The sequence below is a fragment of the Budorcas taxicolor genome, chromosome 11 (assembly GCF_023091745.1).
Source record: "Budorcas taxicolor isolate Tak-1 chromosome 11, Takin1.1, whole genome shotgun sequence".
Taxonomy (NCBI): domain Eukaryota; kingdom Metazoa; phylum Chordata; class Mammalia; order Artiodactyla; family Bovidae; genus Budorcas; species Budorcas taxicolor.
In genome coordinates, this window is record NC_068920.1 from 69,045,019 (window position 1) to 69,064,542 (window position 19,524).

General features: G+C 50.1%; 1 protein-coding gene across 1 annotated transcript in view; it reads right to left on the reverse strand.

The window, feature by feature from the left end:
• Positions 1-19,524, reverse strand: part of TGFBRAP1 (transforming growth factor beta receptor associated protein 1) — a 31,535-nt gene that overhangs the window by 7,892 nt on the left and 4,119 nt on the right. Inside the window, exons 2-8 of the mRNA XM_052647571.1 lie at positions 16,036-16,736; positions 13,339-13,533; positions 10,856-11,010; positions 5,340-5,422; positions 4,034-4,375; positions 2,092-2,149; positions 316-459 (exon numbers count right to left, since the gene is read on the reverse strand). Of these exons, the coding sequence (XP_052503531.1) occupies positions 316-459; positions 2,092-2,149; positions 4,034-4,375; positions 5,340-5,422; positions 10,856-11,010; positions 13,339-13,533; positions 16,036-16,723 (1,665 nt within the window). The 5' untranslated portion in view covers positions 16,724-16,736. The remainder of the gene's footprint in view (positions 1-315; positions 460-2,091; positions 2,150-4,033; positions 4,376-5,339; positions 5,423-10,855; positions 11,011-13,338; positions 13,534-16,035; positions 16,737-19,524) is intronic.

The following is a 19,524-nucleotide window of genomic DNA, read 5'->3' on the forward strand; positions in this document are numbered from 1 at the left end:
AGAGATGCTATAGGGGTGGTGGGGGTCAGGGGGAGCGTGTCCCTGGACTTACTCATGCACGCTCTGTCTCACACACACACACACACTCCATAACCCCAAAACACAGCATAGCTCTGATAAGCGCGCGCGCACACACACACACACACACACTCCACAACCCCAAAACACAGCATACACAGCTCTGATAAGCATGGACTCCGAGTTCTATGAGCCAGGACCCAAGTCTCAGTTCCACCATGTGACCAACCTGGAAACACTTCCCCAGCCCATCTGAACACAACTGCCCGCCTGCAAAGGCACTGCTGAAGCACGAACCTCCTGACTTCTCTGCAGGACCCAGTCGGCATGCCGCCACACGAGGTCGGGGTCAGTGCTGTAGGTAAGGAAGTCCACGATGTACTCGTACAGGTCTGAGCGCGTGGAGTCCTGAACGTCCCCGTTCACGATGCTCACCCAGAGCTGGAGAGGGGGAGCCAGGACGGGTGGGATGGAAGGGCACAGACAGCTTAGAACTAGCTTAGAGAGGATGTGCATGTGCTTACTTGGCCTTATAGTATTTCAGAGTGGTAACACAAACTTTAAAGGCTTAAGTCCATTTAATTTTTTCTAACAGATGAAAAAAATATAGAAGACATGGCCTAAGAAATCAAGAACATAAAGCATCAAGTTCTCTTTCTTTCCTTCTTGATGAGATCTCAGTAATACAAGTAGTAAATAAAAATATGGGGAGACGTGGACACATTGTAAAATGCACCTTTTCCTGAAATAAAATAATCATTGACAATGTTTGGAGAAGAAATTCACTTGCATCCATCAGCTAGGCGTTTCCACCTTCTCCATCACAGGAATTCCTGATTTTGAAGACCCTTTTGGGCTGCCATACTCAGATGTGCTTTCCAACACTTCTCCCATGGGCACAGGGCTCAGGGTAGATTCTCATAAAAAAAAGCCTTTGCTATTTCACTCAGACACTTCCCTGCCGTGAAGATGGAATCTTACTTTGAGACTCAGAATGAGTTGGCATCCCGAGGGTGGAAGAGGTGGGCGCTGCCTGGAAGCCTGTCTTGCATCATGCCTGTGCCACAGACCTCACCCACCTGTCCACACTGACCTTTGAAACACACCCCAGCAAGAAGCCCAAGAAACAGGTGGGCAGTGTAAACGCTGCAATTCTGATACCAGTGTACAAACGTTTTCTATATTACTAATTTCTTCAGTGCTGAACTCCCCAAACCCAACTACTCACACAATCATTGAAACGTGTCATTAAAAAAATTCTGCCATAGATGGAGATTTATTTCTAATTACTTCAGTTTTGTAAATTTCTCTCTATGCAGCTCTGCTAATGTTATTAATACATTTAAAGCAAACTATAATTCTTAGAACTTGGTGTTTAAAAAAAAAAAAAAAGCTATCTTAGACTCCCAAATCTGCTCTTAGCCATAGGGGTACATGTTGATGGGAAATTTTTTTTTTTTTACCTATTCCACAATCACGTTGTCATGGTAGTTTCTCAAAGCAACCAGGTATGTTTGGTGAGTTTGTGAGCACTGCTGTGTTCCCAGCCGCTCGCAAAAGACATAAGAGACAGGGCAAGACATTTGAGCACAGAACCCTTGCCAAAGCCTGGAGCACTGGCTCAGACCCCAGCTCCCCCCCGACCAGTGGTGTCCCATGGGCAAGTGACTGGCCTTAATCAGCTTTAGTTTTGTCACAGATGATAGATAACTCAGCTGCCTGCAAAACTTGCCGTCATTAATGGTAGAAATTACAAACTACTACTCACAGTCTTAATTTCTGATAAGCCAATGATGTCACAGGCCTCATGGCTCAGTATGAAATCCTATTTTTCTCACATTAAAAAAAACTCAATCTTGACAATGTTCTTTAGAGAGATGGAAAGGCAAAGAAAAGAAAATCCTTGGCTGGTGTTTCTCAGGGAATTCACTTTCTAAAATGGTGTCACTTTTGTTCTGTAAAAAGGGCTATGATCAGGCAAGAGCGGTCTCTATCAAGCTGTGATTTTTTTTTTTCAAGTAACTTGGAGTTACACGTGGTTTTACAACAATACCTAGAAGCCTCTGAACTCACCTGAACCGCAGCAGCATCTTGGTGGTTGTAATGATAGAGCAGGCCCAGAGCAAAGTACCTGCAAGAAAGCACAGGGTCAGGGCACCCTCTCCTGACCACAAATTGCTGATGCCTACAGCGATGCCCCAGCCCTCTCCCCAGCCCCGCATGTTCTATTCAACTCAGATCAGCAACACATTTCAAGCAGCAAAAAGACCCCCATCTCTGTTTATTTACTTATCATATGAAAATGTATTCCCTATCAACTTCCAAAAAGGACCATATTCAAATCTAAGATAAGCTGAAAAGTAAAACTACAATTATATGATGGAAACTCGCACTGGGCATTGCTTTACAATTTACTTCCCATACTAGTATCATTTCCCATCTCTTGAGGTCGCCATTAAAATCATCACGGGGAACTAAGACTGTTTGGAAGGGAGGCTGTGTGATTCTGGAAGGGAGGATTCTGAACAGCAAGGAAGGCCAACAGCATGCAGGCATGGCAGAGAACAGGTCAGGGAGGGGCAGGGGGGCAGGGGCAGGGGGCACCCAGAGTCCTGGGCCCTGAGTTTCAATCCAGGCTTCATCACTCATGGACTGTATGACCTTGAGCAAGCAGCTCACCCTCTCTGGCCCTTGTGTTCTCATTTCTAAGTGGACAGGGTCAGTGACAACACGGAACTGCCTGGAGCGTGAGCTGTTCCCACCTCCCCAGCTCTTAGGGGTGTCCCCTCCTGGTCCCCCTCCTCTCCCGGCAAGCTGCCCCAGGGACTGTCAGACTTCTCCCCTCAAAGAATAAAGACACTACACTATCCCCGGGAACCCTTCTCTTCTCTAGGAAGCTTTAGAGAGTTACACTGGCTCGCCAGGCCCTCCCGCCCCAAGTCGCAGCGGTGCTGCCTCCAGAGGACAGGGCATTGTCTGGTTCCTTCATAAATCACTCCGCTGCACAGTGCATTCTGGAAACTTGGGAAAGCGGCTGAAGAAGACACTGCCTGTGTGGAGACCAGTCACTAGCCTGTGATGTCCCACATCTGAACGGGAGCCCCTGCCCCCGCAGGATTTGACCAGCACCTCAGCCACGTCACATGCTTAACAAAGGTCATGGACAGAGAATCTTACAGGGAGCACCCAACACCCTCATTTTTAAAGAAATCCCCAGCCCAGGCCCAGAAGGTTTAGACCCCTGCCCCCAGGATGAAGCTGGACTGGTCGGATCATCACTGCAGACAGGCCCCCATGGTACCCGGCGGTCAGTCAGCAAGGGGATGGGTGCTGACCAGCTCATGCCTGTAATGAAGGCAGAGTTTGATCCCTTTTGTCCACAAGATTAGGAAGCCCGCCTTTCTATCTAAACTTATCCAGGTGTCCGCCTCTATTCAATCTGGTCATCAGTGGCTGAAGTGAGCTATCATTTTACCAACACACATGTGGCAGCTAGCACAGGCCAATCCCATCAAGAAGGAACGTGGAGAAGACGGGACGATGTGCTGGCTCACAAGGCCCATGACTGCACGTTCTGTCATTAAGGAGTTAGTATGGAGGGGCTTTCCTGGTGGCTCAGACGGCGAAGAATCTGCCTGCAGTGCAGGAGACCCAGGTTCAGGGTCAGGAAGATCCCCTGGAGAAGGGAATGGCAACCCACTCCAGTATCCTTGCCTGGGAAATCCCATGGACAGAGGAGCCTGGTGGGCTGCAGTCCATGGGGTTGCCAAGGGTTGGACCCATCTGAGTGACTGACATGAGAGCTGAGTGGTCTCCGAGACCACTTTGGCTGGTCTGCAGACTGCGATGGGGCTGACGAACCCAAGGGTGACAGGTGGTCTCTGGAGGAAGGTGGAGGACTCGGAAGTCGCTCTGGTTCATCAGTAGCACAGCAGCATCCGAAGGTGGGGGGCGGGGAAGGGCTGGGCGGGGAGCCCTAGGGGAGCGTCTGGGGTAGGGATGGAAAGACACTCACTTTTTGTGCTTCTCCAGCCAGGCGGCGCTGTCGGGCAGCAGACAAAAGTTCTCGGTGACCAGCAGGTCCAGCAGGCTGTCGTGGTCGGCCTCAGCGTACAGCTTGAGCAGGGCCGTGTCGATGTCCTCCTTGTAGCCGTTGGCCACCTCCGTGCTGCGGACTTCGTTCAGGTAACTCATGAGGAAGCGCTTGCATTTGGCCACCTTGTCCTGGTCACCCTGTGTCAGCTGGTTGAGGTCTGCGAACTCGTGCAGGGGCGGGTGGGAGCGGGTGAACGAGGAGGACGTGGGCAGCAGGAGCGGGTACAGGGAGATGAGCTCCCGCACGTCGAGCTGGCCGCTCCTGCAATCACAAGGGCAGAGTCTGTGAAGCAGAGAGAGAGAAGGGTGCAAGCCAACCGGGAGTGGACCCCACCACTGCCCGCAGAGCCCAGCACCATGCTCCACCAACCTCGGGGCCCACGATGGAACAGGGGGCTCGGCCGCCGAGGACATCACACCCCCGGGCTGAGGGGGGCCGTGGTCCCTGCAAGCCTGGGCAGGAAGGAACGGCAGTGGCGCTGCAGCTCTGATCAAAGGCGGGTTCAGAGGCTCTGTGCACACCTCCTCCTTCACACCTTGGAAATGCACAGTCTGTTCTACTTGGACGTTTAGAAAACTTACTCCACAGACCACACCTTCATGGGACATTTAAGAGCTCTCATAGCAGGTGCAATTTGATCTTCTGCATGAGTGCTGAGCAAACATAAACAGCTGCTGACTCCAGAGCACACACCTGACCACCCCCTCTTGCTCCCCCACACCAGAAGAAGGGCTGCTGGGGATGGGGTGCTGGGGCATGAAGGGAGTGGGGGTGGTGGGAGGGCCCCCATGTGCAGGATTCATGAAATACAGAAGGGACCACGGCTTCCTAAGACACTGAGTCAGGAGCACACGGTTCACAGTGTCTCTAGAACAAGAACAGTTCTCATAACCCCACCTGCTCTCTCTCTAGACTCACAGCCTTTAGTTAAAATCTCTGGAGCAAAGGGAAACCAAGCCCTCGGGGAATCCACAGGTCATCACATGTGCTCTTTAGAACTGCCGTCTCCTCTCTCCGAGGACCACTCTGTATGCCTCTCATCAGCCTCACCCTCAAGACACACGACAGTGACCCCTGGACTAAGCGGGGTGGGGGCCTCCCCACTCCTCCCAGAGCACTGCAGCTACACGACTCTCCCATCACAGCATCTCAGTGATGACGGAGGTCCAACCGCAGACCCGACCGCAGGGACACAGGAGGGCTCGTTGCTGACACCTCAAGTTACCTGAAGAGTTCTTTAGCTTCCAGGAACTGGAGCTGTGCAAACTGTATGAAGCCAGCCTGCAGCAGGATCCGCCGGTACATGACCTGCAGGGGACACAGGCGTTGTCGCTCAGACCAGCTGGAGTCACTCACCAAGGGAGGGAAACTGAGGTCCTGGTCACAACCCAGACTACACGTTAATTATTACCGGGAATCCTGAAGTTATATGGTAAGGAAGAAACAAAGTTTATACGGAACTATTCTCAACATGTTAGTACACACACATATACGTCAATCCACCCCTTGTTCCCGAGATCAAGCTGTTCTCTGAATGATCATTGCTCCTTCTTCTTCAGGATTTCCCATCCATCCTGGTCTGTGTCACAGAGTCACTAACATGCTTTGGGTTCCCCTGTGGCTTGGTGGTAAAGCATCCACCTGCAGAGTAGGAGACACAGGCTTGATCCCTGAGCCAGGAGGATCCTCTGGAGAAGGGAATGGCAACCCACTCTTAGTATTCTTGCTAGAGAATCCCATGGTCAGAGCAGTCTGGTGGGCTACAGTCCATGGGGTCACAAAGAGTCGGACACGACTGAGTGACAGACACTTTCACTTTTTCCCACTGGTCCATATTCCTCCTCCCACCTTCCCTGGCTTTCTTGATCGCTGCTACCTCGAGTGCTCAGACGGATGTCAACAAGGCCAGTGTTCCTGGCAGCCTAGAAGCCGCCCACCCCTCTTCACTCTTGCGGAACTCTCTTCACAGTGGCATTTCTGAGCATCCCTCAGAGCACAGGGTCCATCTCATTTAACGGCAGATCAATAAGCAGGCTTTCCTGCTGAAGCCGGGGAGATGCTGAGCCTTCCGTCTCCTCCGCCACTGGTGACGCACAGCCACGCCCACAAGTCACAGTCTGAGGATTCCTGTAGTACAAGCGCCGCTTATCTTTGTCTCATCTGGTCCTACCTAGACTTCCTGGACTGCGGAGCCCCTCGTTCTGGAAATTTCCAGGAATAGCAGCACACTCAGGGGAGATGCCCTGTGGTGAACGGATACATGTATATTTGTGGCTGAATCCCTTCCTCCTTCACCTGAAACTATCACCCTGTTATTCGTTGGCTATTCTCCAATACGAGATCAAAAATTCAAAAGAAAAAAAAAATAAGATGCCTTGTGGTGTCTTCAGCTCCACCGCGACCCTGTCACTGCCCAGCTGATCAGCTGTGAGCTCTGTCCACCTCTGTCTGAAAGGCTCTGTGGAGCCGCCTCTTCTGTGTCCTCCTTGGCTCCAGCGCCTCAGCTCACGCCTGCACCGCCTCACAGCTGAAGACTCCAGTCACGTGTAGCTCCTTCCCCTTTCCAGAACACCCTGCTGCTCAAGAAGCTATCAATTCCTTGAAGCCACTCCATTACTCATCTTAGCATTCTCGCACCCTGGCATGGTACCTGCTGTTTTGTAATCACCTCCTGACCTGATCAGCTTTTATGAAACTCCACTTTGAGGACCCCCCTGGTGGTCCAGTGGTTAAGAAGCCGCCTTGCCATGCAGGGGACGTGGGTGGGATCCCTGGTTAGGGAGCTAAGACCCCACGTGCTGCAAAGCAACTGAGCCTGTGTGCCACAGCTACTGAGCTCGAGCTCAGAAGCCAGGGGACCAGAACTACTGAAGCCCGCATGCCTGGAGCCAGGGCTCCACAATGAGAAGCCGCTGCAATGAGAAGCCTGCACACCCCAGCTAGAGGGTATCCCCTGCTTGGCGGACTAGAGAGAGCCCATGCACAGCAACAGAGACCCAGCACGGCCAAAAATAAACAAGTACAGCAACCTTTATAAAACGAAAGTCTAATGAAATGAAGGGACCTAAGTATCTACAGGAAAGAGGAGGGGGCAGACCAGCTCAGAGAACTGGGCCCTGTGACTCTGAAACAGAGAAATCTTTCGGTGCAGCCCTAACAGGATTTCCCTCCAGGATAAGAAGGATGCAGACATTTACAGGACAACTGGGGACACCTGGGCAGATGGGACGCCCCAACCTAGGAAGGAATCAGTGTTTATTTCGGAGATGTATGTGACACTTACATTTCAAAGGGGAGCTTTCTTGTCTTTTGAAGATACATAGTGATATAGTTTTAGATGAAATAGGAAAAAAAAAAAAGAACAGGTATCAAAGCTCAAGCTTAAATATGACACTATCCATACTACATGACACACATCAAGCAAGCTTTCTGTAAGAAACACACCTATGTCTGTAAATATACCCTCACTGCCTCTTTCTTTACAGCATCCCAAACCTTAATATAATTAAAGCTTGGCTTCTTAAAGATCTAAGCCTTCTCACCTTTTGGATCTCTGGAAGGAATATTCCCTTAATCCGAGTCCCACAGTTAAACTTCTCCATAAATCCCTCCCTAGTTCAGAACTCAGTGAAGCAAAACCAACACTCGCTTTAATGGAGAGAAAGGCGAACTGTGAAAAGCCAGTCTCTTTGACTTCTGGTCTCTTTCCCGCCCCACGTTCTGGTTTTCCTGAGCCCAGGGTCTAGCATTTGGTTGCAAGCCTCCTAAAGTTAAAATAACTAACATCCCTAATCCTTCTAAGAGTCACAGTCAATCCTTAAAAACACATTAATATGAATGAGACGTTATCTCTGAACTTTTTTGTCAATACTGTCTTCTTCTCCGCTCATGGTTCTATTTTAAACCAAAACTCTTCTGCTCCCGGATCCACAGAGCCTAGCTGTTTGAAGACCAGTTCAAAGCTCTGAATCAACCATCACTCATTCCTCGTTGTTCAGCCCCAGACGCAAGCAGAGGCTGAGGGAAATGGAGGCGAGTGTCTGCCCAGGACTGGGGGAGGAGTGAGCTGGAGCTGGGGAGTAAACGGCTGTGTGTTATAGGTTAACAGGGATGACTGTGGGAGCTCAGAGGAGTCAGTGCTGCCTGGAGGATGGGGCAGATTCAGAGAAGAGACATATGTAAGCACAGTATAGAAACCATATTTTAGGGGACTTCCCCGGTGGTCCAGTGGTTAAGACTTCGCCTTCCAAGGCAAGGGGTATGGGTTTGATCCCTGGTTGGGGAACTAAGATCTCACAAGCTTTGCAGCCAAAAAACCAAAACAAAAATCAGAAACAATATTGTAACAAATTCAATAAAGATTTTTAAAATGGCCCACATTAAAAAAAAAATCTAAAAAACAAAAAACCCTGTAATTGGTGGATGATGGATGTTTTCTCCACTGACAGAAAATAGCACAAATAACAAGGGAAGGAAGCAGTGGCGCAGGGGCAGGAGGCCAGCCCAGACTCCCCAGGGATGCCCAGAGGCAGCTGTCTTCCCCAGGACCCCGTCTTTGGTCGGTGACGCTGGTTATTTCTGACCTGTTCTCAGGCTGCTTCTGGAGTGCCTGCCCAGTACACAGGTGGCAGGTGGCTCAGGCCAGGTCACAGGGGGACAGAGACGGTGGGAGAGGCTGGGGATGTGGGCAGGGTCCAGCCACCAAGGCCACTTGTTGTGGACCTGACTCTGGCCAGGAGGTGCCTGCTGTAGGACCTACAGCAAGGGGTGTGGACATGTCAGAAAGCTCCTTCAGTGGTGGCGCGGAGGATGGGCTGCAGACATGCAGGAAGGGGCTGTGAACACAATTCCAGCAAAAAGGGAGGAGGGTTCCCAGTGGTCACGCAGGCATGAGAACCAGGGCCAAGTTCAAGGTCACTGAGGCTGTATATCCTGGGCCCAAATAGGAGTCTAAAACAATGGGGGCCAGCGGGGGGCAAGACAGGGGTGTGCCAGATGGTCAGACCCCAATAGGGACATCACACAGGAGGGCAGGATAAGGGCTAACACTAGCCAGTGCCCACTGTTCGGCTGCTCATGGGAAAACAAGAAGGGAGGCAAAAATTCAAGAACATGGGAAGCCTCTTTAAGAAAAAGCCTCTTTAAAACACATTTGAGGTGTGTCCCTTGGTGTGTCCAAGAGGGAATCCCCGATATGCGCCTGTCCCCGAGGCCACTGCCGGGGGAAGGAGCTGAGAGCAGAGGCCGCCAGAGCCCCACTGGCCTTCCCACCAGGATGCGATGCACAAGGAAACAACCGATACTCTAGGCAGAAACAGGTGCTCTCAGCTCGGAAACACGCCCTGAACCGACAGCTTCCTTCTCTGTGCTTTGCTGCCCCCTGCTGAAAGTTCACAGATCACCTCACTTGAAAAACGAGGAATCGGGCTGGGGTGAGGGGAGGACTGGGGGGTTGGGATTAGCATGTGCCAGCATACAGGATAGACACACAAGGTCCTACTCCATAGCACAGGGTGCATGTGTGCTAAAGCACTCGGTCATGTCCAAGTCTTCGCGACCCCATGGACTGTGGCCCACCAGGCTCCTCTCTCTGTCCGTGGGATTCTCTAGGCAAGAATATTGGAGTGGGTTGCCATTTCCTTCTCCAGGGGATCTTCCAGACCCAGGGATCGAACCCACACCTCTTATGTCTTCTGCACGGACAGGCAGGTTCTTTACCACTAGCGCAACCTGGGAATTATAGTCAACATCCTGCAATAACAATAACGGAAAAGAATATGAATAAGAATGTATATATATTTATAATGGAGTCACTCTGTTGTACGACAGTAATTAAGACAACACTGTAAATCAATTATACTTCAAAAAAATTTTTCAAAATAAGGAATAAAGGTGAAAAGTTTATCAATATTTATCCTGTGACCATAAATGACAGGTCCTGACTTTTTCCACCTTTAGTCTACCTTCTGCAGCAAAAAGCCACGGAGGCCAGAAAGCAGAGCTTCATCCCACAAACCATACTGTCCTGAAAATCTGGCCAGCGGGTAACAAGAGGGGGATCACTCTGACTTCATGAGAATCTTTCATGAGTGACTTATATGTTTGTAAGAAGCGTGAATGCACCAATATTACACTTTATCATTCTCAAATACATAGAGTGACCTGAACTCACTTTGCAACCAATCAAGAAGCAGATTTTAGAAAACCTGATTTCATCAGATGTGAGAATAATTCACGATTGTTTCATCAACCATATTATCATACCAACGATATTAAAGCTAGCATTTCTTAAATGCATTCTAAGGAAATTAATTAGATGGATTCTGGCAATATTAGAGAATTTATGAGTATGGTTCACAAAGCTTTTCCTACAGATAACAAAAACTTAAAAAATTCAACCCCATCCCAACAAATACAAATTCTACACTGGGAAGCAAATTACACTGAGGATCTTTTGGTTTGTAATCACAGTATCCTCAGTCTACTCTGGAAGAACATGATTGGAAATACAATGTGATGTATTAAGCATGGGAATCATGTCAGAGGCTCAAATCCCGGCTTGGCCTCTGCTGGCATCGTGACCCCCTCCTGCAGCCTGCGTCCTTATCTGTACGACGTGGATGCACAGAAAAACTTGAATGACAGACACGAAGTGGTCTGCAGGGCCCGGCGCCCTTAATCCTAACATTTCCTAATCGGCAGCTTGGAGGCACGCTTCCTTATGGCTAGCTGACTACAAACCTGAAATTTTTCCTTTGGGATGTTCCTCCGAGCGCCTTTGGCTAGAACCAGAGCCTCCTCCACTCGGCGGCTGGCTAACAGGTCCTGTATTTGTTTTTCCAGAGGTAGCGGAACCAAGATGTAAACACCTTTACTCGTGGCAACGATCACTCTTCCTGGGAAGAAATGGAACAGTGTTGGAGAGGAAACGGACATTGTGCTGGCAGGAAAACACCCCGCTTTCACCCCACACAGGAGCGCGAGCTGATGTCTGAACAATGTCATCACAGTTCTCCCAACACAGAATTGCCACGGCAATCAGAAATTAATGCTTCTCTTATCTTCTTTCCATCATAAGAAAAAGGCAAACTCTTAACACTACGTTTCTGAAGTATAAGACATAAAGATGCTTTGCCCTTTTTTATTCTATGATGCTGATAGATTTAAAGCCAGTTGAATAGATCCATGTGAGTCTGTAGAGCTCCATCACAGAAAATGAGCAGTAAGAATTATGCTACTCCTCATACAAAGCTGGAGCTTCCCTAGTGGCTCAGATGGAAAAGAATCTGCGTGCAAAGCGGGAGACCTGGGTTTGATCCCTCGGCCTGGAAGATCCCCTGGAGGAGGTCATGGCAACCCATGCCAGTGCTCTGGCAAATGCCATGGATAGAGGAGCCTGGTGGGGTAGAGTCCATGGGTCACAAAAGTGTTGGACATGACTGAGCAACTAACACTTTTACTTTTTCAAATAAAGCTGGTCAAAATTCTTTTCTCTCCAGGTTAGTCAGTTTATAGGAAACTAAGATTACAAGGTGACATTCTGAACCATAAGCTAACATGTCACACTTGCCCACTATGATCAAGATCACTGAGTCCCAGGGTTACCTTCTCCATCCCATGAGAGACCCTGACCCTCAGCACCATGAGGTCCCGCACAATCCAAGGGAGAGTCAGACCTGCGCCCAAGAGAACTCCTCCTGCCAAGATTGAGAGCTAGTTCTGCTCTCTCTGGAGGTGCGTTTCAACTCAGTTAATGCCTGTTCCCAGGAAGCAGTGGAATGGCCTTGTCTTTCTGTCTGAAGGTTGCTCAGGGTCTGCCACACCTTCCTGCTCCCTCTGCTCCCCACTCCTTGGGATCCATCACCTTCAGCCCAGGCCCACCACCTGGTCTCTCCCGCCAGATGCCCCCGCACCTCCCTTCCTGGGCTCCCTGCCTGGCGGTCTTGTCTGCGTCCTTTGTCTCCATGCCAACCAGCATCATCCCCCCACCCTTGCGAGATTCAGCCCCTGCTCTGCATTGGGTCCTCCTTTCAGGAGGCTTCCCACATTCCCGCCTGGGGTAGTTATGTCACCAGCCTCCCTGTGCCGGTGACCCTCGTGCTGACACACTCATGTGGGATGACAAGCCTCCGCAGGCTGTGTCCCTAACACCTATTACAACAGGAAGGGCAGTGTGGGGAGCCCTGGGGGCAAAGGCAATGACTGGACAGATACACATGAGCTCCTGGCTTCAAGGCAACCTCACAAGGGCTGTCCTTAGGAAGCCGGGAAGTCTGGCCAGGGGCAGGGCTGAGAGCGCTTTTCCAAGGTGCGGAAAGGGCTCTGGGGTTATGTGGGAAAATGCCTGCTGCAGGGTTCTGGATTCAGTATCACGATCTCTATACTTCCAGAGAGCTCAGCTGAAAGTGAACCAGTACCAAATCCAGGTGAACAGGGGATGGGAAGTCACTCTGATTTCTTTCAACTTGTCAGTACATGTGAAGATGCGCATAATAAAATTGTTGTTCTTGTTGTTTAGTTGCTAAGTCATGTCTGACTGACTCTTCTGAGACCCCATGGACTAGAGCCCACTGGGCTCCTCTGTCTATGGGCTTTCCCAGGCAAGAATACTGGAGTGGGTTGCCATTTCCTTCTCCAGGGGATCTTCCAGACCCAGGGATGGAAGCCACGTATCCTGCTTGGCAAGCGGTTTCTTTACCACTGAGCCACAATAGATCCCTCATGTGGTTCGCGCCCTGGTTGCCCTGATCTGCTGCATCCTCATCCCCTGCTTGCCCTCCTCACATACTGGGCACCACAGTCATGCTGAATGACCTACAAAGTCCGGGACCTGGGGTTCCCTCCTGTGCAGACTCACAGGTGCCTTTCTTTCTGCCTAAAGGTTCTTTCATACCATACGTGCTTGGCTGATTCCAGTTCATCCTCAAAAGTTTGGCTCAAATGCCACCTCCTGCAGGAAGCCCTTCCTGGTATGGTTAGGAAATACTTCCTACTCTGTTCTCCTAGCTGGCCTTATTTGTTGCTGTCAAGCTCTCAAACGTTGTAGCTATTTTTAAAAATGCCTATTTCCCTTTAATCTCTGTGCCCCTGCAGCTCAGAGACTATCACCATTGCCTACGGAATTTCTGTGCTCGGCAAGAGGCCATGTTCCCAGTGGTTCCTTAATAGCATTTAGTGAAGAAATACCATCACAAAAGACCTAAAGATTTGGTGGAAACTTGTACCTTCAAAATCCTGGAGGATGTGGCCTTCCTTGAAGGGCAGGGTCTGCTTCTGCTGCTGATCCAGCATGCTGTGCACGGTGATGAACTCGTCATCCAGGGCGACGACGTACGGGAAGCAGACAGCCGCCCCGATCACATTCTCTGACCAGCGAACAGGTGCCCGCTGAGAGATCCCAGCCACAGTGGCAAACATGCCTGGGAAAACAGGAAGCACCGGGGGGCTTCAGAGAGCTGCGGTTTGTTGCCTGTTTTCTGCAGAGGTGTTTGGACGTGGAATACCTGTCCCCTTCATTACATTTCAGGATGGGAGAGATGATATACCAGGCTGCATGGACAGAAGACCCTCGTATCTGTTCTAATGAAGGGAACCTCTCTCCCGAGAATGTCCACCTTATACCTCCTTCTAATTAAACATAAAATTTAAAGATGCTTGTTCCCTGGAAGAAAAGCTATGAGCAACTTAGACAGCATATTAAAAAGCAGAAATAACAAAGGTCCGTCTAGTCAAGGCTATAGTTTTTCCAGTGGTTATGTATGGATATGAGAGTTGGACTATAAAGAAAGCTGACCGCCAAAGAATTGATGCTTTTGAACTGTGGTGTTGGAGAAGACTCTTGAAAGTCCCTTGAACTGGAAGGATATCCAACCAGTCAATTCTAAAGGAAGTCAGTCCTGAATATTCATTTGAAGGACTGATGCTGAAGCCGAAGCTCCAATATTTCGGCCACCTAATGCAAAGAACTGACTCATTTAAAAAGACCCTGGTGCTGGGAAAGATTGAAGGCAGGAGGAGAAGGGGACGACAGGGGATGAGATGGCTGGATGGCATCACCAACTCCATGGACATGAGTCTGAGCAAGCTCTAGGAGTTGGTGATGGACAGGGAGGCCTGGCGTGCTGCAGTCCATGGGGTTGCAAAGAGTTGGACACAATTGAGTGACTGAACTGAACTGAATTAAACATAAGGTTAAAAAACGTGCGCATGGGTCTTCCCTGGTGCCTCAAGTGGTAAAAAATCCACCTGCCAATGCAAGAGACAGGGTTTCATCCCCAATCCGGGAAGATCCTACATGCCTTGGAGCAACTAAGCTCACATGGTCTAACTACCGAGACCCACACGCTCTCGAGCACGCATTCTGCAACAGGAGAAGCCACCGCAGTGAGAAGCCCGCGAACCGCAATTAAAGAGTCGCCCCCGCTCACTGCAACTGGAGAAAAGCCCGTGCAGCAACGAAAACCCAGCACAGCCGTATAAATAAACAAGCAAAAACAAAGTAAACAAACCAAAACAAGTGTACACGCACCCACGTGAAGGTGTACGCTGCTCGTGTCCTCACACGTGGGGAAGAGAGAATTCCGCACAATTTAAGCAGCTTCACAAGCTTTCTGCCACATCCAGTCCTCCCATGGGTTTGCATCTCTAAGCAACAGCTTTTCCCTAGACATTCACTCCACACTGACCGCATTCGTTCAGATACTTATTGAGCACCTACTGTATGCGGGCCACTCGACGAGATGTCCCATGCGGAACTCGCATCCCGCCCCCCCGGCCACCACTGAGAGTTCAGGTGTAACTCTGGTTCCATGTTCTCTCTGATACCGGGGTGCAACTAACTCTGCAATTCAAGACAGTCTGCTGTTGAGCGTCTGTCAATGATAACATCCATATTCACTGACGGTTTATCTACTTTGTACTTCAAGCACTAACTGCTGCTGCCCTTCAGTCCTTAAGTCCTGTCTGACTTTTCTGACTCCTGAACCAGGTGTGGGGATATATATACAGACAAGCAAACAAAACACAGTTGATTTGGAAAACCTATCATCCTAATTCCCAGCTTGCAGGAAACAAAGCTCTGCCTGACACGGTGTGTCATCCATGCCTACGACCATCAGCGATGCGGCCAGCTATGACTCTCAGGAGGTGACGCCTAGAACTAGAAAGGCCACAGGAAACAGTGAAAGCCCTTCCAAGAAGCTAGCGACTAAACTAGATGCTTTTTGGTAGGATGGAACTGGAGTCAATAAGAGAAAATCAGGGCCATGACCTTGGAGCCTCCACACTTCAAAATATCTAGAAATGAGCTCCCCCAACTCCTTTTTAGAATGGAGAAAAAACACAGACCAGGTGGAAAATCCTATAAGGAAGTCTTACAGATTCTTATTTTTGCACGTATTGCCTTACAGGAATTCTCTCTGGAGCCATCTTCAGGCTCTACTTTGTACTGTGCTAGGTCGTGTCCGATTCTTTGCGACCCCAAGGACTGCAGCCCACCAGGCTCCTCTGTCCATGGGATCCCCTAGGCAAGGATACTGGAGCGGGTCGCCATTCCCTTCTCCAGGATCTTCCCGATCAAACCTGCATCTCCTGGGCCTCCTGTATTCACAGGCAGGTTCTTCACCACTGAGCCACTTGGGAAGTTCCTCAGGCTCTACTTTGGCACAAAATAGGTGATGCTATGACTGGCCTATTTTTGCGCCATGAAACTCACACTCATAAAACAATCTAATGAAAACTGAGCAGACACTGGGCGTGCGGTTGTTTGCCTGTTGCCTCAATGTTGCCAAACAAAGTCCACGAGTGTCTGCTTTTCACAACCACAACCTCCCTTTCCAACCTCAGCATGAATGCAAGGACAGAAGGTGGAGAGACTGGGCAGAGTGGCAAGGTTAGTGGAGGCGCCTGGGCGCCCTGCTCACCCAGTCCCCCAGGGCCCGCCAGAAGGAACTCCTGTCTCCCGATCCTCTTGACGATGGGCCGCCTCTCCTCGCTGCAGAACGGGAACAGGTCCTGGGCGGCGCCCGTGCTGTAGTTGAGGATGATGTACTGGGTGGTGAGGGCCAGGCACAGGAAGTGGCCGTCCACGGCCACGGCCAGCGGCTGCTCCGGTGTAGACACCTCCCTGACAATCTGGACACGGTCCTCGTACACCAGGAAGACCTGGATGGTCCTGCGCTTGACCGAGATGATGCACACCTCCACGCAGAAGGGGTCCCCGCTCACCGGGTTCTCATTCAAGGCGAAGGCCGTGGCCCCCTTGATGCGGGCGCCTGAGGGCACGGGCTCCAGGCTCAGCATGTGGACCAGGCTGATGCAGCCGTCGCACAGCACCAGCAGCCGGCTGAGGGCCGACGCGGCCCGCAGCTCGCTCACCGCCTTCTTGAAACCCAGGTGTCTGTGCAGCTGCCTGGTGGCCGTGTATGTGGCCGACCCGCCGGGCAAGGTCTTCTCCTCCAGCAGGAAGTGGTACACGAAGCAGTCACTGGTGCCCACGTAGAGGTTCCGGCCGCAGCACTCCACACACTCCAGCGACCCCCGGTCCCGGTCGCCCAGCAGCTGCTCCCGCTCGATGGCGGGGACCAGGGTGAAGGCCTTGGTGCTCATCATGTTGGCGGCGGCTCTGAGGGACGGGAAAGGAAAGGGAGGTTAGAGGAACGAGGGACGGACAGAACCGTTTCCAGGCGTGACAAATAAACGTCATTCCCAGTTGTCACTTCAGAGAAAGGAAATCATTTGACACTTGTGAAAAATACTGAAAGAAAGACTTCTGACTTGGCCTTCTCCCACAGGCAAACAGAGACCCTGCCAGGAGAGCACACACGTGCCTTCAACAGTCATTCAGCCGCTAAGTCAAGTCTGACTCTCTTTGAACCCAAGGACTGCAGCATGCCAGGCTCCCCTGTCCTCCACTCTCTCTCTGAGTTTGCTCAATCTCATGTTCATTGAGTCGGTGATTCTTTCTAACTATCTCATCCTCTGCTGCCCTCTTCTGTTGCCTTTAATCTTTCCCAGCATCAGGGTCTTTCCCAATGAGTCGGCTCTTCACATCAGGTGGCCAAAGTATTGGAGCTTCAGCAGCAGTCCTTCCAATGGATATTCAACTCTCAACAGAGCTGAGATTTATTATATACAGAATCTCCCTACACTGATCTTCAGAAACAAACCTCTGGGTAGAAGAAGAGCACGTCTACTCACCCACAGACAACACAAGACAAACATTTTGGAAAAAGACAAAAATGATCGCCACTGATGTGCCCCCAAACCCCACCAGCCACCTGACTCGATGTCTAAGTGAATGGTGGGGCACAGCTCCATGGTGGGGTTCACTCCTGCAACTTGGATCTCACGGGAGTCAGAAGCAGGGACCACACCAATTCCCTCACATTCTTCTCTCTGCTGCTGCTACTGCTAAGTCACTTCAGTCGTGTCCGACTCTGTGTGACCCCATAGATGGTAGCCCACCAGGCTCCCCCGTCCCTGGGATTCTCCAGGCAAGAACACTGGAGTGGGTTGCCATTTCCTTCTCCAATGCAAGAAAGTGAAAAGTGAAAGTGAAGTCGCTCAGTCGTGTCCGACCCTCAGCGACCCCATGGACTGCAGCCCTCCAGGCTCCTCCATCTGTGGGATTTTCCAGGCAAGAGTACTGGAGTGGGGTGCCATTGCCTTCTTCATCTTCTCTCTGAGGCATGCACATTGTCCCAGCACTGTGTTTGGCTCTCAGAATAAATCTGTTGGCATGGAGCAGTAAAGATGTGCCTCGAATCTCCAAGGCTTGCAGGTGGCGAGTTGAGGTACTTAGCAAATTTGTGAGAAGGTCAGTTAATGGATTACTCCCACTGGAAGACACACTGTCCCAAACTTGAAGCTTGGGCTTCTTACTTCTTTCTCTGGAAAGGACTCTGGTTTCACAAATCAGAAGCAGCAGAAACAAAGGCACAATTGCAATTCAGTGGGGAAAAAATCAAGTCATTTCAATCAATGGCTGCTGGAACATGTGGTTAACCTTGAAAGTGAAAAGTCAAAGTGTTAGCAGTTCAGTCGTGTCTGACTCTGCGACCCAATAGACTGTACCCTGATAAGCTGCCCTGTTCGTGGAATTCTCCAGGTTAAGAATACTGGGGTGGGTAGCCATTCCCTTCTCCAGGGGATCTTCCAATTAACCTCGGTTATCCCTACCTCATATCATCTCTTAATATAAAAATTAATTTGAGATGGATCAAGTTATTTTAAAAACAAAAGCTAAAACTACCAATCTTCTAGAAGAAAAGATAGGAAAACATCTTTGGGATCTTGGGGTACATAAAGATTTGTTAGGTTACAAAAAGCACTAACCTAAAGAGAAAAAGCTGGTAAACAGGATTTTATAGAAATTTAAAAGTGTGTCCACTGAAAGACACCACTAGGGAAATGAATAGGCAAGGCCCAGACTGGGAGAAAAATCTGTGATAGCCATCTCAGACAAAGGGCTCAAATTCAGAAGAGAAAGCACGATGGTCAACAGCCATGGGGGAGAGATCAACCTGCAGAACCACCTGTAATTGCAAACTGTAGTTACAAGCAGACTTCATTTCATACCCATCAAAGGGACACCACCTCCCAAGTCTGATGACGCTGGGGGCTTGCAAGAATCCGGATCCATGAGCGTGCCTCTGCTGCTGGTGGAGGCTTCTAGGCTGCCCAGACCGCTGGGTGACGGAGGAAGCCCTTGGCAACTGGGGAGCCAGGGATTCTCCTTTTGGCCTCACTGATGTTCAGCAGGACGTGAGCAAGGAAGCTAGCAGCAGTCCTGTTTGCAACTGGGAAGAAATGGAAATGCCACAATGGACGGATGGAGCACCACACAGCAGTAAGGGGATGCACTGAGGCCCACCCATGACTCGGTAAACCTCCCTGGAAAGGGGAGCTGTGGATGCTATATTTGGCCTGATACTTCAGGCCTTGTAAGATGCAGAAACATGGAAGTTCCGACTAATGTACTATTTAGAGTTTCAGCCCAACATAGTGAGATCATAAAGAAAAGTAAGGGAATAAAGAACAGAAACCCAAGGGGGATAGGATGTGAGTCGGCAGAAGCTGATCTCAAAGGTATTAGTCATGTCTGTTTCCCTATGCTGAGTTGCTTTTATTGCCACTCTCTACATCTCATGTGAATTGTAAATGTTCTTTTCAATATATAAAATATTAATTTAAAAATATTTATAAAAAACCCTACTCATTTCCCCAAACCAGCTTACCCTGGAAACAGACACAGAGCCTTGGTTAAGTAAGCTTCGTGTGCACGCATGCTCAATTGTGTCTTTGCAGCCCCATGAACTGTAGCCTACGAGGCTCCTATGTTCATGGGATTTCCCAGGCAAGAGTAGTGCAGTGAGTTGCTCTTCCCTTCTCCAGGGGATCTTCCCAACCCA